The sequence below is a fragment of the Mesoplodon bidens genome (assembly GCF_964165515.1).
Source record: "Mesoplodon bidens genome assembly, chromosome: 8".
Taxonomy (NCBI): Eukaryota; Metazoa; Chordata; class Mammalia; order Artiodactyla; family Ziphiidae; genus Mesoplodon; species Mesoplodon bidens.
In genome coordinates this window covers 86,063,426-86,085,674 of record NC_138165.1, presented here as the reverse complement: position 1 = coordinate 86,085,674, position 22,249 = coordinate 86,063,426, and the positions used below count along the sequence as shown (strand labels likewise).

At 38.8% G+C, this 22,249-nt stretch overlaps 1 protein-coding gene across 1 annotated transcript; it reads right to left on the bottom strand.

Moving 5' to 3' along the window:
- Window positions 1-19,098: 19,098 nt before the first annotated feature.
- On the bottom strand, window positions 19,099-21,283 carry LOC308621908 (gamma-crystallin F-like; the record flags this gene model as incomplete). The annotated part of the gene is made up of 2 exons (XM_081242762.1): window positions 19,099-19,371; window positions 21,161-21,283. 2 exons carry the CDS (start codon window positions 21,281-21,283, stop codon window positions 19,099-19,101), a joined length of 396 nt encoding a protein of 131 aa, XP_081098888.1.
- Between the last annotated feature and the right edge of the window lie 966 nt (window positions 21,284-22,249).

Genomic DNA, 22,249 nt, shown 5'->3' with positions numbered 1-22,249 from the left:
GTGCTCCTAGTATCTAGTGAGCAGAGGCCAGAGATGGTGTTAACTATCCTTCGGTACTGAGTACAGCCACCACAACAAAGGTTAATCTACCTCAAAATATCACTAATGTCAAAACTGAGAAACTGCCCTGGAGGTAGAGGAATTTTTATGTTTGTTTATTTCTGCTCCTTTCCCCCAGCAGCAATGGGTTTTCAGCAGTTCCTTAAGAGCTATAGTTTTATTATTGTGGTTTGTTTGTTTTTTCTTCTAATCTTGCCCCCCACCTTAGATTAATGCTTTTGGTCCATAAAAGCAACTAAGGTGAGGATTCCGAGTGTTTCCTATCGTTCTGTAGCACCTGCTTCTCCAGAACTGTGCCACTGCAGGTGAAGAGTGCAGAAGACAAAGCTGGCAATAGTGATGGAACCCCTCCCCCTATCTAGAGCCTCCAGGGCTTCACATTTTCTTGCCAGTCTGCATTCAGCCCCCACTAATTCATCAACAGTTCTATCTGAATGTATACCATGTTTGGCTGGCTGGGCCTCATGTGAGCAGGTGGTCCCAGCCTGTCCAGTGTTTCCCTGCAGGCCCCTGTCTCTGGCTAGTTAGGTGTTATGCTTCCTCAGCTCACTGCTGGGTTTAAGTACACTCATGAACTTGTAATTAGTCTGAATTTATCTTTGTTGTGAGGATAAGGAGCAATATTCTTTCTAGTTCTCTAAATTCCCAAGCAAAAAATGGAAATTATACCATACATTTTTGCAATAAAATTAACCATCAAGAAACATGTGTTTCTGAAACAGGTAACCCACCTCAATTTTTTTTTTTAATTTTATTTGTTTATTTATTTATTTATGGCTGTGTTGGCTCTTCATTTCTGTGCAGGGGCTTTCTCTAGTTGCGGCAAGCAGGGGCCACTCCTCATCGCGTTGCATGGGCCTCTCACTGTCGCGGCCTCTCTTGTTGCGGAGCACAGGCTCCAGAAGCGCAGGCTCAGTAATTGTGGCTCACGGGGCCAGTTGCTCCGCGGCATGTGGGATCTTCCCAGACCAGGGCTCGAACCCGTGTCCCCTGCATTGGCAGGCAGACTCTCAACCACTGTGCCACCAGGGAAGCCCCCCACCTCAAATTTTTCAGCTTGTTTTTGACATAAAAACATTTCGTATGACAACCTATCTCCTGCGTTTGTTTTTTCATCATTTGTTTGAGTAAATAAGTAAATTAATCCAAACTTAATTTAAAATAATATTCTCTATGTGGAGAACAGATTTGTGGGGGGAGGGGGATGGGAGAGGGATGGACTAGGAGTTTGGGGTTAGTAGATGCAAAAGATTACATTTAGAATGGATAAACAACAAAGTCCTACTGCATAGCACAGGGAACTATATTAAATATCCTAGGATAAACCATAATGGAAAAGAACATAAAAAAGAATGTATATATGTGTATAACTGAGTACAGCAGAAATTAACATTGTAAATCAACTATACTTCAATAAAAAATAAATTTAAAAAATTAAAAATAAAATAATGTCCTCTATGTTGAAATTTCACTCAATATTTATATCTACTTAAGAGAAATAATAAAATAAAAATACAGTTATGCCTTTGTTGTTGCTTTGACTTGTTTTTAAATTTTACAATGTGAAAATTGATCTATTAATATCTACCAAATCTACCCTTTTATGCATTTCATTTATCACTTTTGAGACTGCACATATCACCATGCCTATAACTTAGGAGTAGCTTAAAACCTGATGGCTAGGGAAATGGCTCTTTGAGAAATGTGCAGAGTATCAGAAATTTCCCTATTTCTGTGGTTGAAAAAAAGGAGTAGTGTGGAAGTGGGATACCCCATAACAGAGATGCCTATAAAAGTCATGAAACATTCTCTGGATAAGTTTCTTCTTTTTTCCTCTTCTCCCCTCTCCTTCCTCCCCCACGTCTTTTCTCCTTGTTTCACTTTTCCCAAAGACTTGACTGAAATATTTTGATCTTTCCTTCTTCATAATGAAAAGTAATTTCTTTCCACTTCTTTCATTATTTCAAAGTCGTTAATAATTCTTTTTAATGTATTTAAACATGAAATTGAAGGCTATGTGGTATTAATTATATTTGTTCAACTGAGGCCCCTTAAACCTGAGTTTCTCTGTGTGGGAAGAACTCACTGACAGAAGGGGAGAATGATGAATCACTGTGGGAAGACTGAAACTTGTCTAAATCTATCAAAATGTCATGACCAAATTAAGGTTTAATTAAAAGCTAAAAAAAAAATCACCTGATGTTGAATCCCAATTGTTTCAGAAAATAACTCCTTGCAATATTAGAATTTAGTATTTGAGTATCTTTCTATTCCTTGTGTCACAAATTTGATTTTCAACTGTAATGGATGCTTGCCTTTTTCAAAACTAGAATGCTGGAAATATCTGACGTTTCATTCTTAGAAATTTACTGTGTTATTGAGCTCTAATGGAATTCTCTTGAGTCAACTGGTCAATAATAATTCACTGAATGTTCTCTGGGTAAGATTAGAGCACTTACAGCATGGTAGTAGCCCTGCCATGAACACTGTTTTTTCTCCTTCTGCCTCACTCTGTTCTCACACAAATTACAAAGTAGCAGGGTGGAGAAACTAAAAGACCATAAGATGTTCATCAGACTGCAGATCTCAGCAGGGACCATGCATCATTATATTTGTATCAATAAAGTACTAAATAAAATGTTTTAAAAAATCCAAGAAGTACAAGAAGTGCTAAAAAAAAAGACAAGTATAATATTTAGCAATGTTCTTCATTTTTGCAAAGGGATTGGATTTTGGTTTTTAAATATAAATTTATTTATTTATTTACTTTTGGCTGCATTGGGTCTTCGTTGCTGTGCATGGGCTTTCTCTAGTTGCAGCGAGCAGGGGCTACTCTTTGTTGTGGTGCGCGGCTTCTCATTGCAGTGGCTTCTCTTGTTGTGGAGCACGGGCTCTAGGCACGCGGGCTTCAGTAGTTGTGGCACTCAGGCTCAATAGTTGTGGCGCACGGGCTTAGTTGCTCCACGGCATGTGGGGTCTTCCCAGACCATGGCTCGAACCCATGTCCCCTGCATCGGCAGGCAGATTCTTAACCACTGCACCCCCAGAGAAGTCCCAGGATTGGGTTTTAATAGGGTTCACGGTATCTTCATATGATTTGGGCATATCCAACATAACAATAATATTTGACACAGTCTTGAAATGTTTCCTTCATCTGGCTTTCAAGATAACATCCCCAGCTGGTTTTCTTCCATCTTTTTCCCCCACCCTTCTCTCCACTCTTTCGCAGTGTCCTTTGCCAGCTTCCTCTCATCTCCTTTCCTCTATGCCTTGGCGAAGACAAGGAGGTAGTCCAGGATATCTTCTCTTTCATATTCACATGAACTTCCCTCCTGAACTCTAGATGCTTGGAAGGAACTGACTGTTTAACATCTCCACTTAGATGTTTAATACACATCTTGAAACTAACATCTCCCAAACCGAGCAGTCTTCTCCTATCATTTAATGACAACATTATTCTTCTCATACAGTGTAGGCTTACCGGAGCCCCAGCCTTGCTCTGATGAAAGCAGGGATTTTTTTCCATTTGTTGGCTGATGCATCCAACTATATGTGCTGGCATATAGTAAATGTAAAATAAATATTTGCTGGCTGGATGTATCTCTGAAACCTAATAATATCAGAAAACCCAATAAGTCCCAATTAGTATCTGCTGATCAGTATTGGAGCTTAATAACAAGCTCATCTCCAATGACCTACGTAAGTTCATTAAGTTTTTTATAGTATGTTTTTATAATATGTCAATTAATGACACATTGTTTATTAAATTTTGTGCATTTATTATGTGCCAGACACTGTTTTAGACACTGTAGAATACCGGTAAGCAAGACTGACAAAATTCAAGGTGTTTACGTTCTGTTGAGGTAAATAATACTAGAATTTTTAAAAAGAGATAATTTTAGATAGTGTAGTGAAAAGATTAGGAGTGTAATTTGACTAGAGGAGTGAGCAATGTTCTTTGAGAAACATCTATATTGTAGAAAATGTGGATTTGAAGGGGAAACTATGCTGACCCACAGTATTTAATGCATCCTACTTAGATAACTGGCTGAGGGAGAAGTTGGCAGGGTAAATCTGATGGAGAAGAGGGGAGGTAATGGTCAACTGATGGGCCCTCTGAGGCCTCAGAGTTTTTTCTGTTACCCATTTAAATCCCTGAGCACTGAAAACTGAAATAAAGCAAGCTCCTCAGATGAAAGAAAGTGTTTTAAAAATTAGGACCCAAACCCACACTGTCAACTGCCCAAGCTCACACCTCACAAATAAATCTTCCCATTCAAAGAAAAGAAAGTCAAAAGAAATATGTGGAATCTCTAAGAACATCTCTGAAGAAACTGAAGCAAAGGCTAGTGAAGACGAAGTATCACAAGAATTACTGGAGATAAAGGGGAAGGCATTGGACAAATAATTCTCCATAGTCCCAAATGAAATATTGACCATATCAACCATCTAGAAAAATCTCACTAAAGGTATACAACATAATGATTTGATATTTATATGCATTGTGAAATGATCACTACAGTAAGTCTAGTAAACATCAGTCAGTTTACGTAGTTATACAATTTTTTCTTGGGATGAGAACTTTTAAGATCTATTCTGTTAGTAACTTTCAAATATGCAATATAGTATAATTAACTACATTCACCATGCTGTACATTACATCTCCATGACCTATTTATTTTATAACTGGAAATTTGTACCTTTGACCCCTTTCACCCATTTTTCCCACCTCCCCATCTCCCTCCTCTGGAAACTACCAGTTTGTTCTCTGTATCTATGAGCTTGTTTTTTTTGTTTTGCTTTTGTTTTTCTTCTGTTTTGTTTACATTCCATATACAAGTGAAATCATACAATATTTATGTTTCTCCCTCTGACTTACTAAACTTAGCATAATGTTCTCAAGGTCCACCCATGTTGTCACAAATGACAAGATTTCATTCTTTGTTGTGGCTGAATAATATTCCATTGTATATCTATATATCACATTTGCTATATCCATTCATCCATAGATGGACTCTTAGGTTGTTTCCATATCTTGTTTCCATATATTATAAATAATGCTGCAATGAACATAGGAGTGTCTATATTATTTCGTGTTAGTGTTTTTGTTTTCTTCAGATAAATATGCAGAAGTAGAATTGCTGGATCGTATGTTAGTTCTATTTTTAGTTTTTTGAGGAACCTCTGTACTGTTCTCCACAGTAGCTTCACCAATTTACATTCCCACCAACAATGCACAAAAGTTCCTTTTCTTTCCACATTCAAAATTCAGGAACATTTTCTTTCACTTTTTTTTTTTACCAAAAATAGAATGAAAAAAATGACTACAAATAGAAAACATTTCTCTTAATCTACCCTATTTTCAGGGTAAATATACTTGTTTGAAAACAGTACAAATGATTTAAAAAATGATTACTCATAATTGAAGGATTTCAGACTTTTTCTTCTGCTCTTTTCTATCTTGTTTGATGTTATACAGTCTTATATAATATGTGTATCATAGATTTTAAAAAGTTTAAACTCAAAAACCTTAAACAACTCTAGTTAAAACTATAATTTTATTTTTTGAAAAAATTAAGGAGGAAATAACTAACACACTTTTAAAGACACAGATATGTAAACAGTGATTATCTCTAACAAAATATAAGCAGTGATTAACTCTTGGTGGGATTTTGTAATTTTGATTTCTTATTTATGCTTCCCTTTGTTTCCTCCAATTTCCATAACAGACATACGATATTTGAAATTAAAATGCATATGTATTAAAATGAAATGTTACCTTCAAACACACACACACATATAATACACATAACATAAAACCAACGCATAAGTTCTAGTCCAAATATCAAAGATCCCTAGGTTGTAGATATGTACAAAAAAGAATGGTGTGAAAAAAGTATTTCATATAAAATTCAAACCACAGCATTAGAGCTTTTGTTACGTTTTGATTTGATTTGTTTTATTTATATCTTCATTTTACTTGCAATGTCTTTATCATTTTTATTGAAGTTGGATTATAGGAAAAAAGAAAGGAGAGAAATGGGGAAACTATAAAAAGTGAAATGACTCAGGGAATAGAAAGTGAAAGAAAGGTATTAGCAGATAAGGGAAAAATAAATGAATCATGGAGCTTACCCATCCATGTCTCTCGTTTTGCATCAGGATTTGATAAAGCAAAGACAAACAGTTGTCATGAGTTAGGTATTTTTATTTAAAAACCCATTGGTCCATAAATGAACCTCTATTAGACATTCTATTTAAGTTAAGATAATGAGGATGATAAATATATGTGTCAACACCCAACATCCTGCTATCCATACGGTTCCATGAAGGACCCATATTCTAACAAAACTGACTCTACCAAACTAGTACAACTCAAGTCTCCATTTCAGTGGCTGAGTATCTTAACATGAATAGACTCATTGATTCATTTTTCATGTACCAGGCACTGTTCAACAGAAAAGGGAATCATCAGTGAACAAACAAGGTTTATGTCCTTATGGAGCTTAATTTTAGTGGGTGAAGACAGGCTATAATAAATAAACAGTTTAGAATATGTTAGAGGGAGACAATTTCTACAGGTTAAAAAAAAGAAGTAATGGTGACCAGTCATGCTGGGGCAGGAGGTGAGTTGGAGTATGAAATGCAGATTGCAGTATCAAACGGGATGTTCAGAAAGTGATATTTGAGTAGATTTGAAGGTTACAAAATTGCTAGTCAAGAAATCTGGAGAAGAACTTACCAGAGTTACAGCTAAAGAAAAAGCTCTAAAGTAAGAGCGTGCTGGCTTCCTCCATGTAACTGATTCAGAGTAAAATAATGGGAGAATAGGAGACAAGGAGGCTAGAGAGATAACAGAGAGTCAGGTTATGTAGGGACTTGTAAGCCATATTAAGGACTTAAGCTTTTACTTTGATTGAATGGAAATACTTAGCCAGAGTTTTAGCAGAAAACTAACATCATATGATTTATGTTAAAAAGGATCACGCTGGCTGCTGTGTATAAAATAGACTGTAGAAGGAAAAGGTAGAAGCGGAGAAGCTTATTATGAAACTATTGTAGTGATCCAGACAAAAAGCAACGGTAGGCTCAGTCCTGTGTGCAAGTATCAGAGCTAAGGAGAATTGATGTGATTATTTGATATACATTGAAAAAAAAAGCTGAAAGGTGAGCTACATATAGAATAGTAAAAGAAGAATAGTCAGCCATAACCCAAGATTTGTTGGTTTTGATTTTTTTTTTAATTTTGAGTAACAGGAAGGATGAGGGATATAAATTGAGAACCAGGTTTTGAAGGAGAGAGTAGCATGATTTGGCAGCCTGAAAGGGGACAGATATTTCAGGTAGTTAACAAGTGAAATAGCTCAAATCATTGATCAGAGTATTAGGTGAGGCTTAAGTGGACACAGCAGTTTTTTTAAAGGACCAATTTGTCACTGCATGGCAACTCACACTATACCCGGTTTTAAATTTATTTATACTCTACTTCTAAAATTGAAGTAAAACTGAATACCTAAAAAGCAGACACTATGAAAACAATGAAAAAGACAGGAATCAAGTTTTTTAAAAGAATAGTCAATAATGGAGGTAATAACCAAATTTTCTGCCACAAATACTTAAATTGTCCCAAGACTGCTGCTGTGAGCAGTTTTGCCACGTGCTTTCTCTAGCTCAGTTATTGGCCCCTCCTTTGTTTTGCCTGCTTGCTAATAAACCTTTATGTTTAGCCAAATTTTATGTCCTTTCCACATGGTAGACATGGGGTTAGGAAGAGGCTGGACATGGTTTCCTTTTAATTCCAGTCACCACCAGAGGCCAGCAGTACTTCCCTGAACATTGTTAATCAGCCCAATTGTAAAGTGAGTGCCCAACAGACACAGCGAATTGAAACAACATATAGACAAATAGAGTTGAAAGTTTGGCATTTTCTTCTGAAGGCTTAGTGACTGCCCTTTCTGTTGGTTACCCAGCTGATCTCTTTGTTTCTTCCTGTCATCATGTGAGGTCAACAGCTGCAAAGCAACCTCTACACTTTTCAAGTTGATTTTAAGAAAAACCAAACCATGGTCCCAAACTAGATATAGGTCCTCATTCCTAGAAATGTAATTCATTTTGTGAAGAGATAGGAGGAAGACAAAAGTGTAGGTCTCAGAGAGTTGGGATGTTAAGGCGCTGACGGTGTAAAAGTGGGGGAATAGGGCTTCCCTGGTGGTGCAGTGGTTGAGAGTCCGCCTGCTGATGCAGGGAACACGGGTTCGTGCCCCGGTCCGGGAAGATCCCACATGCCATGGAGCGGCTGGGCCCGTGAGCCACAGCCGCTGAGCCTGTGCATCCGGAGCCTGTGCTCTGCAACGGGAGAGGCCACAACAGTGAGAGACCCACGTACCACAAAAAAAAAAAAAAAAAAAGTGAGGGAATAAAACCCACTACCCACTGAAACAAAGACCAACACTCTCAGAGACATTTTTGAGCCCCTACTCTGTAAGAGCGAACTCATTTAGATACCAGAGAGACCAAACGTCTGAAACATAGCTCAGAGCCTTTAAGGGAGATAACAGAAATGTTAACAGGAACACAAAAAATGAGAAGTTAAAGGTTTGAGAGACCAAACAGAGAAAACTTTTAGGATTATATTTGCCTTTCTTTGTCCCTTTCAACTAGAGAGCATTGTATTTCCTCTGGGGAACAGAGATGACAGTAAAGACTTCATTTGATTTGAGCTATTAAAAAGGACAGAGCTGATTAAAATGAGGGTTTGAGTTGCCAAAAAGCTCTCTTCAACCCTCAACTCCTCCCAGCCTGTTTTAGAGCACTCTGTTCTTTCTGTCCTATTTTCCATCAGTATTTCTTCATACAAATAATAGGCTGAGCTCTAAATATAATTTTAAAATAAATGAGTGAGAGGTCAGGGGATAAAAAACTGATTGTCAACCAACAGGTTGTGTCTTTTCCCTGAGAAATCACTCTTGCAAGGAAGAACAACAACAACAACAAAATAGGCCCTTTTAAAAATCACAATTTGAGGTAAGAAATGTTTCCATTTAACTTTGGTTGGAATGAGCTCTGACTTGTTTGTACTGTCTGGGGTCAAATTCCATACATTTTAAATTTAATAGCACATCCCTGTGACTACATTACCTTGCTTTTTAATACAATTTTATTTTCTGGACTTGAGTATTTGGAACCAGAAACTTAAAGGGTTGTGTTGCTAAGAGACCAAGTCTTAGGTTGAAAGACAACGAGGATTCTCTTCACACATCTGTTGCTGACTATGTAGGACATTGTGGAAACCACTTATACCTTATGCACATCCACTTGTTCAAAAACATTATCTTTTTATCAACTTTTCTGCTAAAGGATCAAATATAAAATCCTACTGTAGAGCAGGGAATTAAAGAAAGTTATTAGTAAGAAGAAATAAATTGGTTTTAAAAATTCTAAGGTTATTTTATCTGTGGCATTGTGAGCCACATACCCTGAAGCCTTCCTCTGTGTTTTAGTTTAACAGCTTTATTAAGATATAATTCACATACTACCCAATAACTCACTGACCCCTAGGCAACCACCAATACACTTTCTGTCTTTATAGATTTGTCTGTTCTGGAAATTTCCTATTAATTGACTCATACAATATATGATCCTTAGTGACTAGCTTCTTTTGCTTAGCAAAAGGTTCATCCATGTTGTCACATGTACTTCATTTATTTTTATTGTTGAACAATATTCCATTGTATGAATATATCATATTTTTTCTATCCATTCATCACCGAAATATTGGGTCGTTTCCATCTTAGGTTAGTATGAACAATGTTGTTATGGACGTTTGTTTGCAAGTTTTTATGTGGACATATCTTTTCATTTCTCATGGGTAAATATCTAGCATTGGAATTACCAGATAACATGGTAAATCTAAGTTTACCTATTAGAGAAACTGCCAGACTGTTTTCCAAAGCCACTGTACTATTTACATTCCTATAGGCCTTGTATGAGAGTTCCAATTTCTCCACATCCTGTCCAACACTTGTTATTATCTGTTTTTTTTGTTGGTTTGTTGGTTTGTTTGTTTTGTGGTACGCGGGCCTCTCACTGTTGTGGCCTCTCCCGTCGCGGAGCACAGGCTCTGGACGTGCAAGCTCAGCAGCCATGGCTCACGGGCCCAGCCGCTCCACGGCATGTGGGATCTTCCCAGACCGGGGCACGAACCCACGTCCCCTGCATCGGCAGGCGGACTCTCAACCACTACGCCATCAGGGAAGCCCCTGTTTTTTAATTTTATTTTATTATAGCCACCCCAGTGGATGTGAAGTGTTATCTCATGGGGGTTTTGGTTTGCATTTCCCTGATGGCTGATAATGTTGAGCATCTTTTTGTATTTTCTTTGGAGAAATTCTATTCAGATCCTTTCACTCATTTTAAATTCATTTCTGTGTCTTTTTAGTCTTGAGTTGCAATAGTTACTCTGTGTTTTTACAAGTATCCAAGTCCTGTTACTCCTGATACAGTTGATTTTACTTGATGAAAGTATCCACTTGCTCCCAGAAAGCCACCTTCTCTTGCCTATGCCTTTTCCAGCAAAAGTTCCTCAATTTGTAAACCAAGGTTTTCACTGTAAATTTAAGCTGAGGTTTCAGTCTAAGCAAAAATGTATTTCTAGAGATGAATGAACTCACTTTATATTGTCAGAAAATAAAAGCTGTTTAGCCTGTTACACTTCCCTTATTTGCAGTAGATGCTGCAGAGCTTGGAGACCATTACTTCACTGCCCCAAAGTGCTTTTGAGAACTTTAGTTGAGATCTGCTCAACTAAAGTGCGTTTTGTTTATTTGAAATGCGATTTGGTTTGTTTTAGACATAAATGCCTCTTTCCCTGTATACTTTAATCTCTAAATCGTCTCAATCCCTTTCAGAAACAGACATGACAAATCTTTGATATAAAAATGCTGGGAGATGTGGAAAATGTACTTAAAGTTCTTATCTTTTAAAGAAAAAAGTCACTTTTTCTTCCCTTTGTGCCATAGATAATGAGCAGTAACCTTGAGACTGAAGTCTAAAACTACCTGTGGTGTATTAAATCATAAAGGTCTAAGTGTCTTCACCAACAAAAAGGAAGCCGTAAAGTCTTTCTGAATGTGAGAAGGTTGAGAGTAGAGGGAGATTCTGAATTGATGAAAGTGAGATACAGTAAATTCTATCATTTATAGTGACCTGGGACTGCCTTTCTTCCCATTACCTACTTTTGTTATGTGGAGGTATCACATAGTGTCCATTCTTTTCCTGCCCCATAGGTAAGGCCTAGGGGGCCTTCAGATTAGATACAGATTTTTTTTTCAGATAGACACCCTTCCTTTCCTTTCAACAATCATGTATTTAATACCATCTCTTCCAGTTCCCACTTTCCTCACCAAGTTATTTTGGATTATTAGTTTATTCTGCAATTCTACCACTCAGGAATATTTTCATTTTTAAAGAATATTCTTAAAAAGGAAAGAGCTTTCATAACCATAAGAATGCATTTCTCCCAGTGGTCTAGTATTCTTCCTGGAAAATGTTTGTTGATTTATTAAACATTTTTATATTCTTCTGAAGATGGTAGTGTAGCCTTAAAAAAATATGCACAACATGAGAGTTGTGACTTAAGTTTTATTTGGGGCAAAATGAGGACTATAGCCCTGGAGAAAGCATCTCAGATAGCTCTGAGAATCTGCTCCAAAGAGGTAGGGGGGAAGGTCAGTATATATGTGATTCTGGTGAAGGGGGAATACATAAAATCAAGCACACATTTTTTGCAGTTTTCTGCTAGTCACAAGGAGCAGATGTCACAAGGAAGGATTTTAGTGCTTTTCTAGATATGAGGAAATACAAGAACTGGGCTCATAAAATGGGCTTCTGAAAATTTCTAACTATCTGAAGACCTGTTCTGCCAGTTTTTCCCAGAGCACAGAGTGCCTCATCTCTGTTCTCCACCCTGAACTCCTTTCAGGGGGTGTTGAAAGTCAGCAGCTGCAGAAGCTTATGATTTAATCCTTGTAGAGGTAGATGGCAAGAGCCAATGGCAAGTGCCAATTTGTAGTTGACAATAGCAAGTATGTTTTGTGGTCCCACTCAAATCAGAGGGAAAATATTCTGCAATTGTTTGCATACATAAGTTTTTCTTAACCTCAATTTTTTAATCAAAAGCTGTGTTGCCCAATTTAATCACTCACCTAATTTGTCCCCCTTAGTCATCAGTACTGATGAATAAGTCAGTTCTACATTCAACAGGAAATTTATTATCTTGGACAACTATCAAAAAAGAAATGTCAAATGTTATAGCAGAGTTTCAAAAAAAAAATTCCAAAAATACTTCTGAACCATAGAAATGTAAATAACTTCCCAGTAGGACTATTTGAAAAATCCAGCATTAATATCAGTGTAACTATTTTAAAAAATATGTCATGTTATTATACAAATAAAAGTTTTTACAGGTATCAACTTTTGTTATTTTCCTAACATAGAACATGGACTATTTGTGGTTGGCCTGAGACAAGTGGAAACACAGCACAGTGGTTATGAACAAGATGATCTCTTATTTTCTCCAGATTGTCTCATGGCCTCTTGGAAAACAAAGTGCCTCTTGGAAACCAATCTGCTATGCTCTCTGCTTGAATTGAGTAAAGGAAGGAACTCTAGGAGAGGTTCTCCACTGGCTGTAAATTTTAAAAGCGAAAAGATATGTTGCCCATTTCTTCACATTGGTTTATGTTCCTGATTGAAGATTTATTTATTTTTAAGGAATGGGCTTCTGGCCTTTTCAAATCTTGCAAACTTTTTGAAAAATGACTGCCATCATTAGACTGTCGATCACAGGCTCAAAAAGTGAAAACTCAACCAGAAATATATCAAAACTATTATGTTTTAAAGGCTTAACTTTCATGTAAGATGCTTTCAGTTGCAAGGAACAAAGAATTCAATCTAAAATGGCATAAGAAAAAAGGGGAATCATTGGTTTAGTGTAGACACCAGAGCTTGGTTCATTCTCATTCATATCCAGTGAGGAATCGAAAGAAAGTTCAGTTCCCCAAAAATTTCAGTTTGCAGACTGAAGCTCTTTGACCATAATGGGCTGGACTTGATTACGTGCCCAAATCCATTCCTCCTAGTGTCTGGGATTTGGAAAAATATAACTGGATTAAACTCATGAGGGCCTTCTCAGGAGCTTAAGATAGAAGCGGTTTTTCCCTTTCTCAGATACAATGCTTTGGGCTCCATGTAATAGAAACTCCACCTCAAATTAGCTTAAACTATATTTAGTATCTCCCATAGTAGGAAGTTCAGAGAGGGAAATCTCCAAGTATGGTTAAAATAAGACTCCAGCTTCTCTGCAGTTTCCTTGGCTCTGCTTGTCTCCATGCATTGGCTTTCTTAAGATGGGATAGTTTCTGGACTTTTCAAGTACTATAAACCTACCCATGAAGTTTCAAGACAGCTAAAATAGCCACTCGGATGACCCAGCAGGACAAAGAAAAAGGTTTTACTCCAAAAATAGAATAACATTAACTCAAGATTTAGTATGTTTGCACCAGTTCAGGTCATATGTCAACTTTCATCTGGTATCAGTCACCAGGAGAATACCATGATCTGTCTGGCTGAAAGCTGAGTTCCGTCATTGGATAGGCAGGCAGGATTATCACAATTGGTCTAGGGCTAGTAACCACTTTTGAGCTGGAGGTGGGATCACCTTCCCTGAGAATCACAGAGCACGTGGAGAAGGCTGAACACTTGAACAGGGTTCACATTTTGTAAGGAGGAGGAAGGAGATAATAGAGGAGGATATTCAGCCATCAGTGGTCAGGACACACCCACATTCAGAAAGGAAGAGACAGTAGTTGATGAGGAATACAGAGATAAATTATTCTTGTGACAATGCTGTTTTCTTCTTCTAACATTTGACTGATAATATGCATAAAACTTGCCTGAATAAAATATGGTAACTCAGGAGTACCACTCTAGAAACAATCAGATTTCAATTACAAAAAATATTCAGAGGGACCACCACTTACCTGGTTTCAGTTCTGGATAGAATTTGAGGACCCTGATGATGTTCAGTGATTTTTTTTGTTTAGAGTTCCAAAAACTCCTGAATAAATTTCCAAGTCCTCTGCATTCAGTCAACACTGATGCCCAGAGAGAGACCAACTCCTTTCACTGGATAAGCATTCTTTTATTCGTAACTTATTTCCTGGTTCCTAAAAGAGAAATTTCCATTTCACACTAGCCCTTGTGCATCACAATGCATTGACTGGCAATAATACCATCTGCAGCAAAGGAGACAAAACAACTCAGAAGTTTGTTTCTCAGATCAGAGCAGATTTCATTTCAGCCATCACCACCCTCTTCCTGGGCCCCTCCCTTTCTCCATTGATCAGCTTCCTTTCTGAACAAAGGAAGAACAGGACCAGGATAAGTGAAACTTTATAAATGGATGATAAATCCTGATTGTACTTTGAGAATACTTTACAGGCTGAAATAACTTACTAATGGAGTTAAAATAGGAAGACATTGTGCGTAATCCTATCAATATGTAATAGAGACATACTGGAATTCAGAGAACCAAGATTTTCTGTTCTAAGTTTTTTTTTTTTTATTATTTTGTTATTTAGTGATGGCAACTCATCAGGTAAAACCAATCCAATAGTGGAAAGATTAGATTGTTATATTTCTTAAATCTAATATAGTCAGCTATTAATCTCAAATACAGTCCTTTTAAATTAAGAAAAGAATGAAAATCAAACTAGCATTTATTACATGCTAGCTACTTGACTAGACGGTTTGTCTCACTTTTCTCAATATCCTCACTTGACTGATGAGTAAATGGAAGGCTCTGAAATCCATGATTTACCTAATGCCTTCAACATAGCAAATGTCCCACTGTGAACCACCAGGTAGACAGAGCAATCGATTTCAATGAGGAAAAGACACATACTGTTACTAAACACCCAGTCTGGCTCTGTGCAAGGCAAATCCATACAATATCTCACTTCCTCCATTTAGCAGACAAAAAAATCATGACTCTGAAAGGTTTATGATATGCCCAAAGCCACAGGTCTGTGCATGGAGGAGCAAGAAGCTCAAGTCAGGGGCTTCTGACCCCAAGGTCATTCTCACTTCACTATATCATGTGACAACTTGTGCTGAAGCACAGCAGACTAATATTGAGGTATTCTTCCAAGAGCTGAGCTGTTAGTAGTTGGGAATACCAGTTTTAACAGATATAAAACACATAGGCACAATTAAAGACAAAGACATAGGAAAGGCGTAGCTTTTCACATCAGTTGAGGGATGTGTGATGTCCTCTCCTCCACTAATGGCTGTTCTGAGGACAGCATGTCTGTAGTCAGAGTTTCTGAAAAGGTAGTTTTGAAAATGCTTCACTGCCTTCCTTTTTCGCGAAGTTGAAATATAAACTACAAAATAGTAAATAAACTCTGAATCTTGCTGACAAATCTACTCGTTCTGCATGCTCCTTTTTCCCTCTCTAATTTGATATTATAATCGATTTGGCTGACGTCTGACATAAACTTGTGAGTGAACATAATCCATACATATATATCACAAGTGAGCCTCTTGTGTGAAATGTACATTGCTTGTCACGTTGAGCTATTATTAATGTATATTTGTTAGGAATCAAATATTTCAGTTTCTCTTTTCCCATTTAATTATTAAGTATGACATTCAGCTCCTCTATTGTCTAGGGTAAAGGGTTTATCATGAAATCAATCAGTGCACATAACTCTTGCGAAAGTAACTCTTTACCTCTGAAGTGCCATAGACAATTTATCACCTCATTATTTAGTCTTTTATCAAAATTCTAGTTTCCTTGACTGGAGAACTCCTTCGGTCAGTCAACCTGACAACATCTTTCTCTATGGCTACAAATGTGGCAGGGTAAAAATAATTGCATGTCAGAACAAACATCCTGGAAACTTTCCATTGGCCTCATCTTGTTAAAAAAAAAAAGTACTTGAACTGAGTGTTGAAAACCAGCACCTGATTTAAAACAGAAAAAATTTCCCTTTTTGATATGTCTTTTTCTTTGCCTTTAATCTATTAGCATTTTGTTCACAAAGAACAGCATACAATATTCAGGTTTTCTGCTGCACATGTTAATAAATAGTTCATGGATTATCCAAATTCTCTAGGTTTTATTTTTCAAATTCCACAAAACGCTACTCTCATAGAGCTATTTGACAAATATTTTTAAGTGTTTCTGCAAAATATCAAGACTTGCATCCTGAAGGGAAAATCTCTCCCTTTGAATTACTCTATAACTGAAATTCGGGACTTTACTGTCATCCCATATTTGGAGCAAGAATTTATTCTTTGTACCTAGCAAAAGCCCATGGATGCATCAGGACTATTAATAAGGCAGGAAGCATCCCTCTTATTTTATTATCCTTCCACCAGGACCATATATACATCCTTTAAATTTCAGGGATTATCAAATTGAACTCCATTTTATCTGATTTGTTTTAATAGTTGAAAAAGTAGAGTAAACACATAGATGGAAAAGAAAGTCCCTGTGTATGAATGAGATCTGGTGTCCTCTTGTTGAACATTTGCAATCTGAACTCTATGCACAACACCCTACATAACCTTTTTAAAAAAGAATTGTACAGCCTGTATTCAGCTGTAATTCCTCTTGACATTCCAGCATTGGATGACAGTGGCTTCCAGAACATTCAACTATTCTTTCTCACTTTCCATTGTACTTATCATTTTTTATCTCTTCAGCAGTTTCCTGTCTTTTTCTCATCATTACATCTCTTAAAAAATCTGGTTGTTCTAAATACTAGCATGTGATCTTGCTCAACAATGGTTAATGTATTGATTTGGCCAGAGTTGTTAAAGAGTCAAAGATGAATATTTTTAGCCAGTTATTTTTCAAGCTCTTTATAAAATCTATAACAATGACAACAGTGTTTGAAAAGTTAGGGGAGGGAAACATGGCAGCTTCCAGAATGAAAATGCTATAAATGAAGGGCCATCCCTGGACAGGGAGAGGGAGAGGAGGGAAAATTAGCTGAGGAAAGAAGGGACTTGTATCAGTAGAAGGGTGGGTAACTCACATGTGTTGTTGAAACTTCAAATTCAGTGTAGTTAGTGGAACACCCATATGGTGAGACAAGATGGGGACCCACTCCCCCACTGCCTCAGTCAGTGATAGGTGAAAATTATAATTTCACTGAGTATCTCCTCATAAGACAATGGATGTTCAATGACTAGGTAATACTTAAACATGTTCTCTGCCACCTCCTAATTTTTAGGATTTCATATAAATCAAGTTTCAGACTGAGCTGTATCTGCATACAAATTACAACTCACCTTTTTAGCCTGGGGGTCCGATCAATAGAATTATAAAAAGAGGCATAAATGTAATCTTAATTTTTCTAGTAACCAAATTAAAATAGTTAAAAGAAACAAGTAAAATCAACTTTAATAACATATTTTATTAAACCTAATATATCCAATATATTATCAGTTCAACATTAAATTAATTTGAAAAATATTCAGATATTTTGCTTTCTACTTTTCATACTAAGTCTTTGAAATCTGGTGTGTATTTTACACTTATGACACGTCTTCATTTGGACTTAGCCAAATGAAATCTAGCCAAATAGAGTCATGTGTTAGTGACTACTGTATTAGCACAGATCTAAATGTCCTTAGGGCTTCTTCAAATATTTTGTAATGTGCATGTGTGTTAGGGAAGTAATATGTTAAATAATCTGACTACTTTACTCCTTTAATATTTGGGATTTCGGGAACAACTTATTTCTTAGCTGCTAGATATGTATATATTTTCAAGTAGAAAATAATTTGCAGTGGTTCTTTCCTAATCATGGGCATTCAGCTCACCAAGAACTTATTTCAACAAGAGGTTGCCATTTTCACAATTAAGTCAAACCCCTAAGCTGGGAAGTAATTTGTATTTTCTCAATTATGTCTAAACATCTGAAATCGAGAAGTCTAGTATTTTCAATTAAAGAAAATCTGGTAGGGTAATAGAATACCTACTTAGATTTCATTTGATAAACTTCATCTTCCTGCAAAGAAATTTTGAATTCAATTAAATGATTAGTTCCCACATTACCTTTTTCTTTCTTGGTGCTATGATTACTATCAAATGTTGATTCGTGAGCTAGAGGTAATAAAAATTGATCCAAGTCTGGTGACAGTATCAGCATAGCCAATAGTAGATTTAAGAACTTTGCATGATTGTATGTTATTTTCCTGATCACGTACCTTATGTCTTTACTTCTCTCCCACTGTGCTCATTTTTATCAGTGCACACTACCTGAATGCTTTGTACCTCCCTTAAGTAGAATGTTTGGAAGAGTCCTTTGGGCTGTTCATTAAGGTGGCACTTGATTCTTATACTTGTGCTCTGGATATGCATATATTCGTAAATCTATTCAGGCAGTCACATGTATTCACACCGAAGATGTGTCAGACACATCTGTCTCTATCTAACTCTGTCTCCCTCTGCAATTTCACTTAACCATCTTACTGAATGCAAACTCCAAAAGGGAATTCTCCTAAGAAAAGGGTACTAAAAAGGTGACCAGCTGTTTCACCAGCAAGCTTACAGAACAGTTTCCTAGAAACTATTATATGATATGCAAAGCTAAAATGTGTAAGTGATTTTAAAATAATAACTCATTTAATCCACACCACAAACTTATGAAATGAAGAGTACTACTACACCGAGTTTTACAAATTAGGAAACTGAGGCACAGAAATGCTAAGTAACTTCCCGACCACCTAAAGCTAGTAAGTGGATGTGGACCCAGGCATTCTGGCTCCAGAGCCTGTCCTCTCAACTGCTACCCCACACCACCCTTTCCACTGACACTTGTAAGAAAATCCACATTATTCCCAGTTTTATTTTTGCTGAGCCCTTCCAAGGAGTCTGAAAGGAAAAGAGGACCACGTTACTGCATCAAACACACAGGAAATATTTTATTAGCTTTCAGGAAAAAGGGATAGAGTAAAATTATTTCAATAGAAATCCACGGCCCTCCTCAAGGAACCCACTCTGGCATCCAGGGCCCCCCAGTCGTGGTAGTGCCTGTAGTCCCCCGGCCTCAGTAGGTACTGCCGCCCCCGGTAGTTGGGCATCTCATAGAGGACCCACCAGCCCTCCAGCACGTGAAGGGAGCGGATCTCATTGAAGTGGAAGCGGTCGCGGAGCGAGGAGCAGTCTTCTGTGAGCTCCGCCATCTGGCCTCGGTAGTCCTCTCGCTCGTACATCCTCAGCCGGTGGGAGCTGGTCTGGGTTCAGCAATCAGCAGATGGGAAGAGTCAGAAAACCTAGGCTTTAGCAACCAATCACTCACACCGCTGGGGGAATGGGCATTTTTTTGGTAATCTTTTCTATATCAAAGATGACAAATTAAAAATACAGCCAACACCAGAGCCACTGCGTACAGCTGGGTAGATTGTACACTGCAAAACTGAAGAGGGGGCCATTCACATAGATCAAGATATGCATGGTGCTCCATAGTTTTCTAGGGCCACAACCTACATGAATCATATTTAGTACTTACTCAGTACCATTCTTAAGTAACAATTTTTATATATAATTTTTGCTCTCTCCTTTATAGACTTACAGTGGTCTGGAACTCCCCTTGGCAGATATAAAAATAATTAGATATTAAAATAAAAAGGCAAATATATCCCTGGCAAAAGGCATTATTTTAGAACTCCATAGCATTAAAAGAGGCTGGGAAGAGAGGAAGTCGAATTGCTTTCCCCGAAGTGAAGCACAGATGGTGGCAGTCCAGCCCAGGCAACTCCTTAATCCCTTCCTTTCTGCTTTGAATCCTGCTATTCTAAAATCCTGAAAAGCAAGAGTCATCGTAAAGATTAGGTTTCATTTCTCACCTCTAATATATGGTCTGGCAAAACACTTTCAGGTAATTAATAAAAATAGAAGCTCAAGATCATGAAGGAGGCCTGTCTAGATCAACAGATTATAAAACCTTTAGAAAAACGTAAGGGCAGTCTGTCAGTCCTGGGAAAATCCTCTCTGTCTCTTCCTGAGCACTTGTTCTTTTATCTTCTTGTTCCTTCCCAGCAGGTACCCACTCAATTCCTTCTTCCTTCTTCCACCATTAAATCCTCGTTAGGAAAGGTTCTCATAAGCAATTCATTCTGAGGTATAAAAAACTGCTAATAAGATATCTTCCATGGTTTGCAAAAGACTCACATGTGCGTTATCTAATTTAATCTTCACAACAGCCTGACACACATGGAGCAACCATTCTAAGTCTTTTCTTCTTTTAAGAGAAACTAATGACTAGAGCTTTCAGGCTGTAATCAGAGTCAGGGATGGAAAGTAAAAGCCCAGATTTCCAGGCTCCTAAGGCCAGTCTGGGTCCTAGCAAGGCTTTCAACCCTCTGAGGGGGTTTCAAATTTCCCCAGAGTGGTACATTTTCCACAGGACTCTGTCATAGGCAAATTAAAGCCTCCCTAACTGTGGAATTCCAGGCTGCTCGGGCTTTACTTGGGTAGCAGTGGGTTTTGCAGGTGCTACTGGAAACACATTGTTGGTTATTTGTTTTGCCTAATCAAAAAGCAGGACTTGAGGGACCCATGATATTCATAATGGTTAATATTTGGAGGAGGGGTAGTTTGCCAGGTGCTGGGCAATCTCCTTTTGACCTCATCACAGCTCGATGAACCAACTGCCCTTATTAACCCTGCTTTACAGATGAGGAAGGAGAGAAGTAGCCCAGTAACTAGCCTAAAGGCACCTGGGTGGGAGAAGTTCACCTGTTGCTTATTCCTCAGCGGTGGCACAGACGCTCTAAACTAATGCCGGGTACCACTTTTGCCCAGTAGAGGTGAGTTTAATTTTAGCAAAGGAGAATACAATTTCAATTAAGAGCATTGCATCACTCAATTTTTCAGTGGAAAGAAAGCTTAACGATATTAATAAAAGGAAAGAGAACCCGGTTAGAGCCAGCAAAAGAAGGCCACCGCCCTGAAGCCTGACCACTGCGTCTGGAGCACTGGTGTGACCCGAGGGCACGGCAGGCCCAGGGGAACCGGACTCACGTGGGGGATGAGGCGGCAGGAGCGGACGGAGTCGTTGAGGCCCATCCACTGCTGGTAGTCGGGGTAGTCGCCGCGCCGCAGGAAGTACTGGCAGCCTGAGTAGTTGGGCTGCTCGTAGAGCATCCAACAGCCGCTGTCCACCCGGATGGAGTTGCAGCGGCCGAAGCAGGGCTGCAGGTTGGAGTGGTCGCTGCTGCACTCATAGTGGCGGCCCTGGAAGCCCCGGTCCTCGTAGAAGGTGATCTGCAAGGAAGGGAAGGACAGGGCTCAGAGGCCTGGCCTCCAGCCCGGCTGCGGGCCCCTCCCGCCGGCGCGGGGCTCACCTTCCCCATGGCTGCTGGATGCGGGGATGCGAGTTCAGTGCGGTGGGGCGGGCGCGCGGGTCTATATAGCAGGAGGGCTGCTGCGTTAGCAGGAACGACACAAAAGGGGCCCCCGGGTGAGGAGGATTTCCTCTCTCTCTTCTATATAATGAGGGCGGGAGTGGGCAGGGGACTTATTGTATGTTTTCTCTTAGACTCTCCAGAGCTTTCGAACTGATGACCCGCGTAAAACTGTCACTTGGTGCCTCTGGGGCCTTTAAATGAAGCCTATTCAGGAGATTGGAAGTGAGCAAAAGCGCCTAACGGGGTTAATGCTTGTGATGAAATATTTTTTAACCTTTTTGAATTTCGAAATGATCTCTTTTTTGAGGAACAACACCGGGTAGTGGCCGGGTCAGAGGTCAGGATGGGCTCCAGCGGGAGGCGTTTAGATGAGAGAGCGTTTCCTTGGTGTGAGGATGTGGGACGTGGGAGGCACTTGCCTTCTCCGCAGGACGTCTGAAGGAGGATGGGATTCTCCTCTAAGAGAACGTCCTACCAGCCTCCCCGCTGATGGGCGGGTGCAGCAGACAACACACCGGAGGAAAGATGATGGGGGTTGGAGCCCGAGGAAGCCCTGTTTAAGCACCTGGCTCGGCTCTGCTGCCTGCAGACTGGACCAGGGCCGCCTCCAGACCCAGCTGCTGCTTCCGGCCCACCGGCAGGAAGCCCGCAACTTTGGAGTTCATGAGGGGACCCATGGGTGGTTGTTAGTCACAGGTAAATT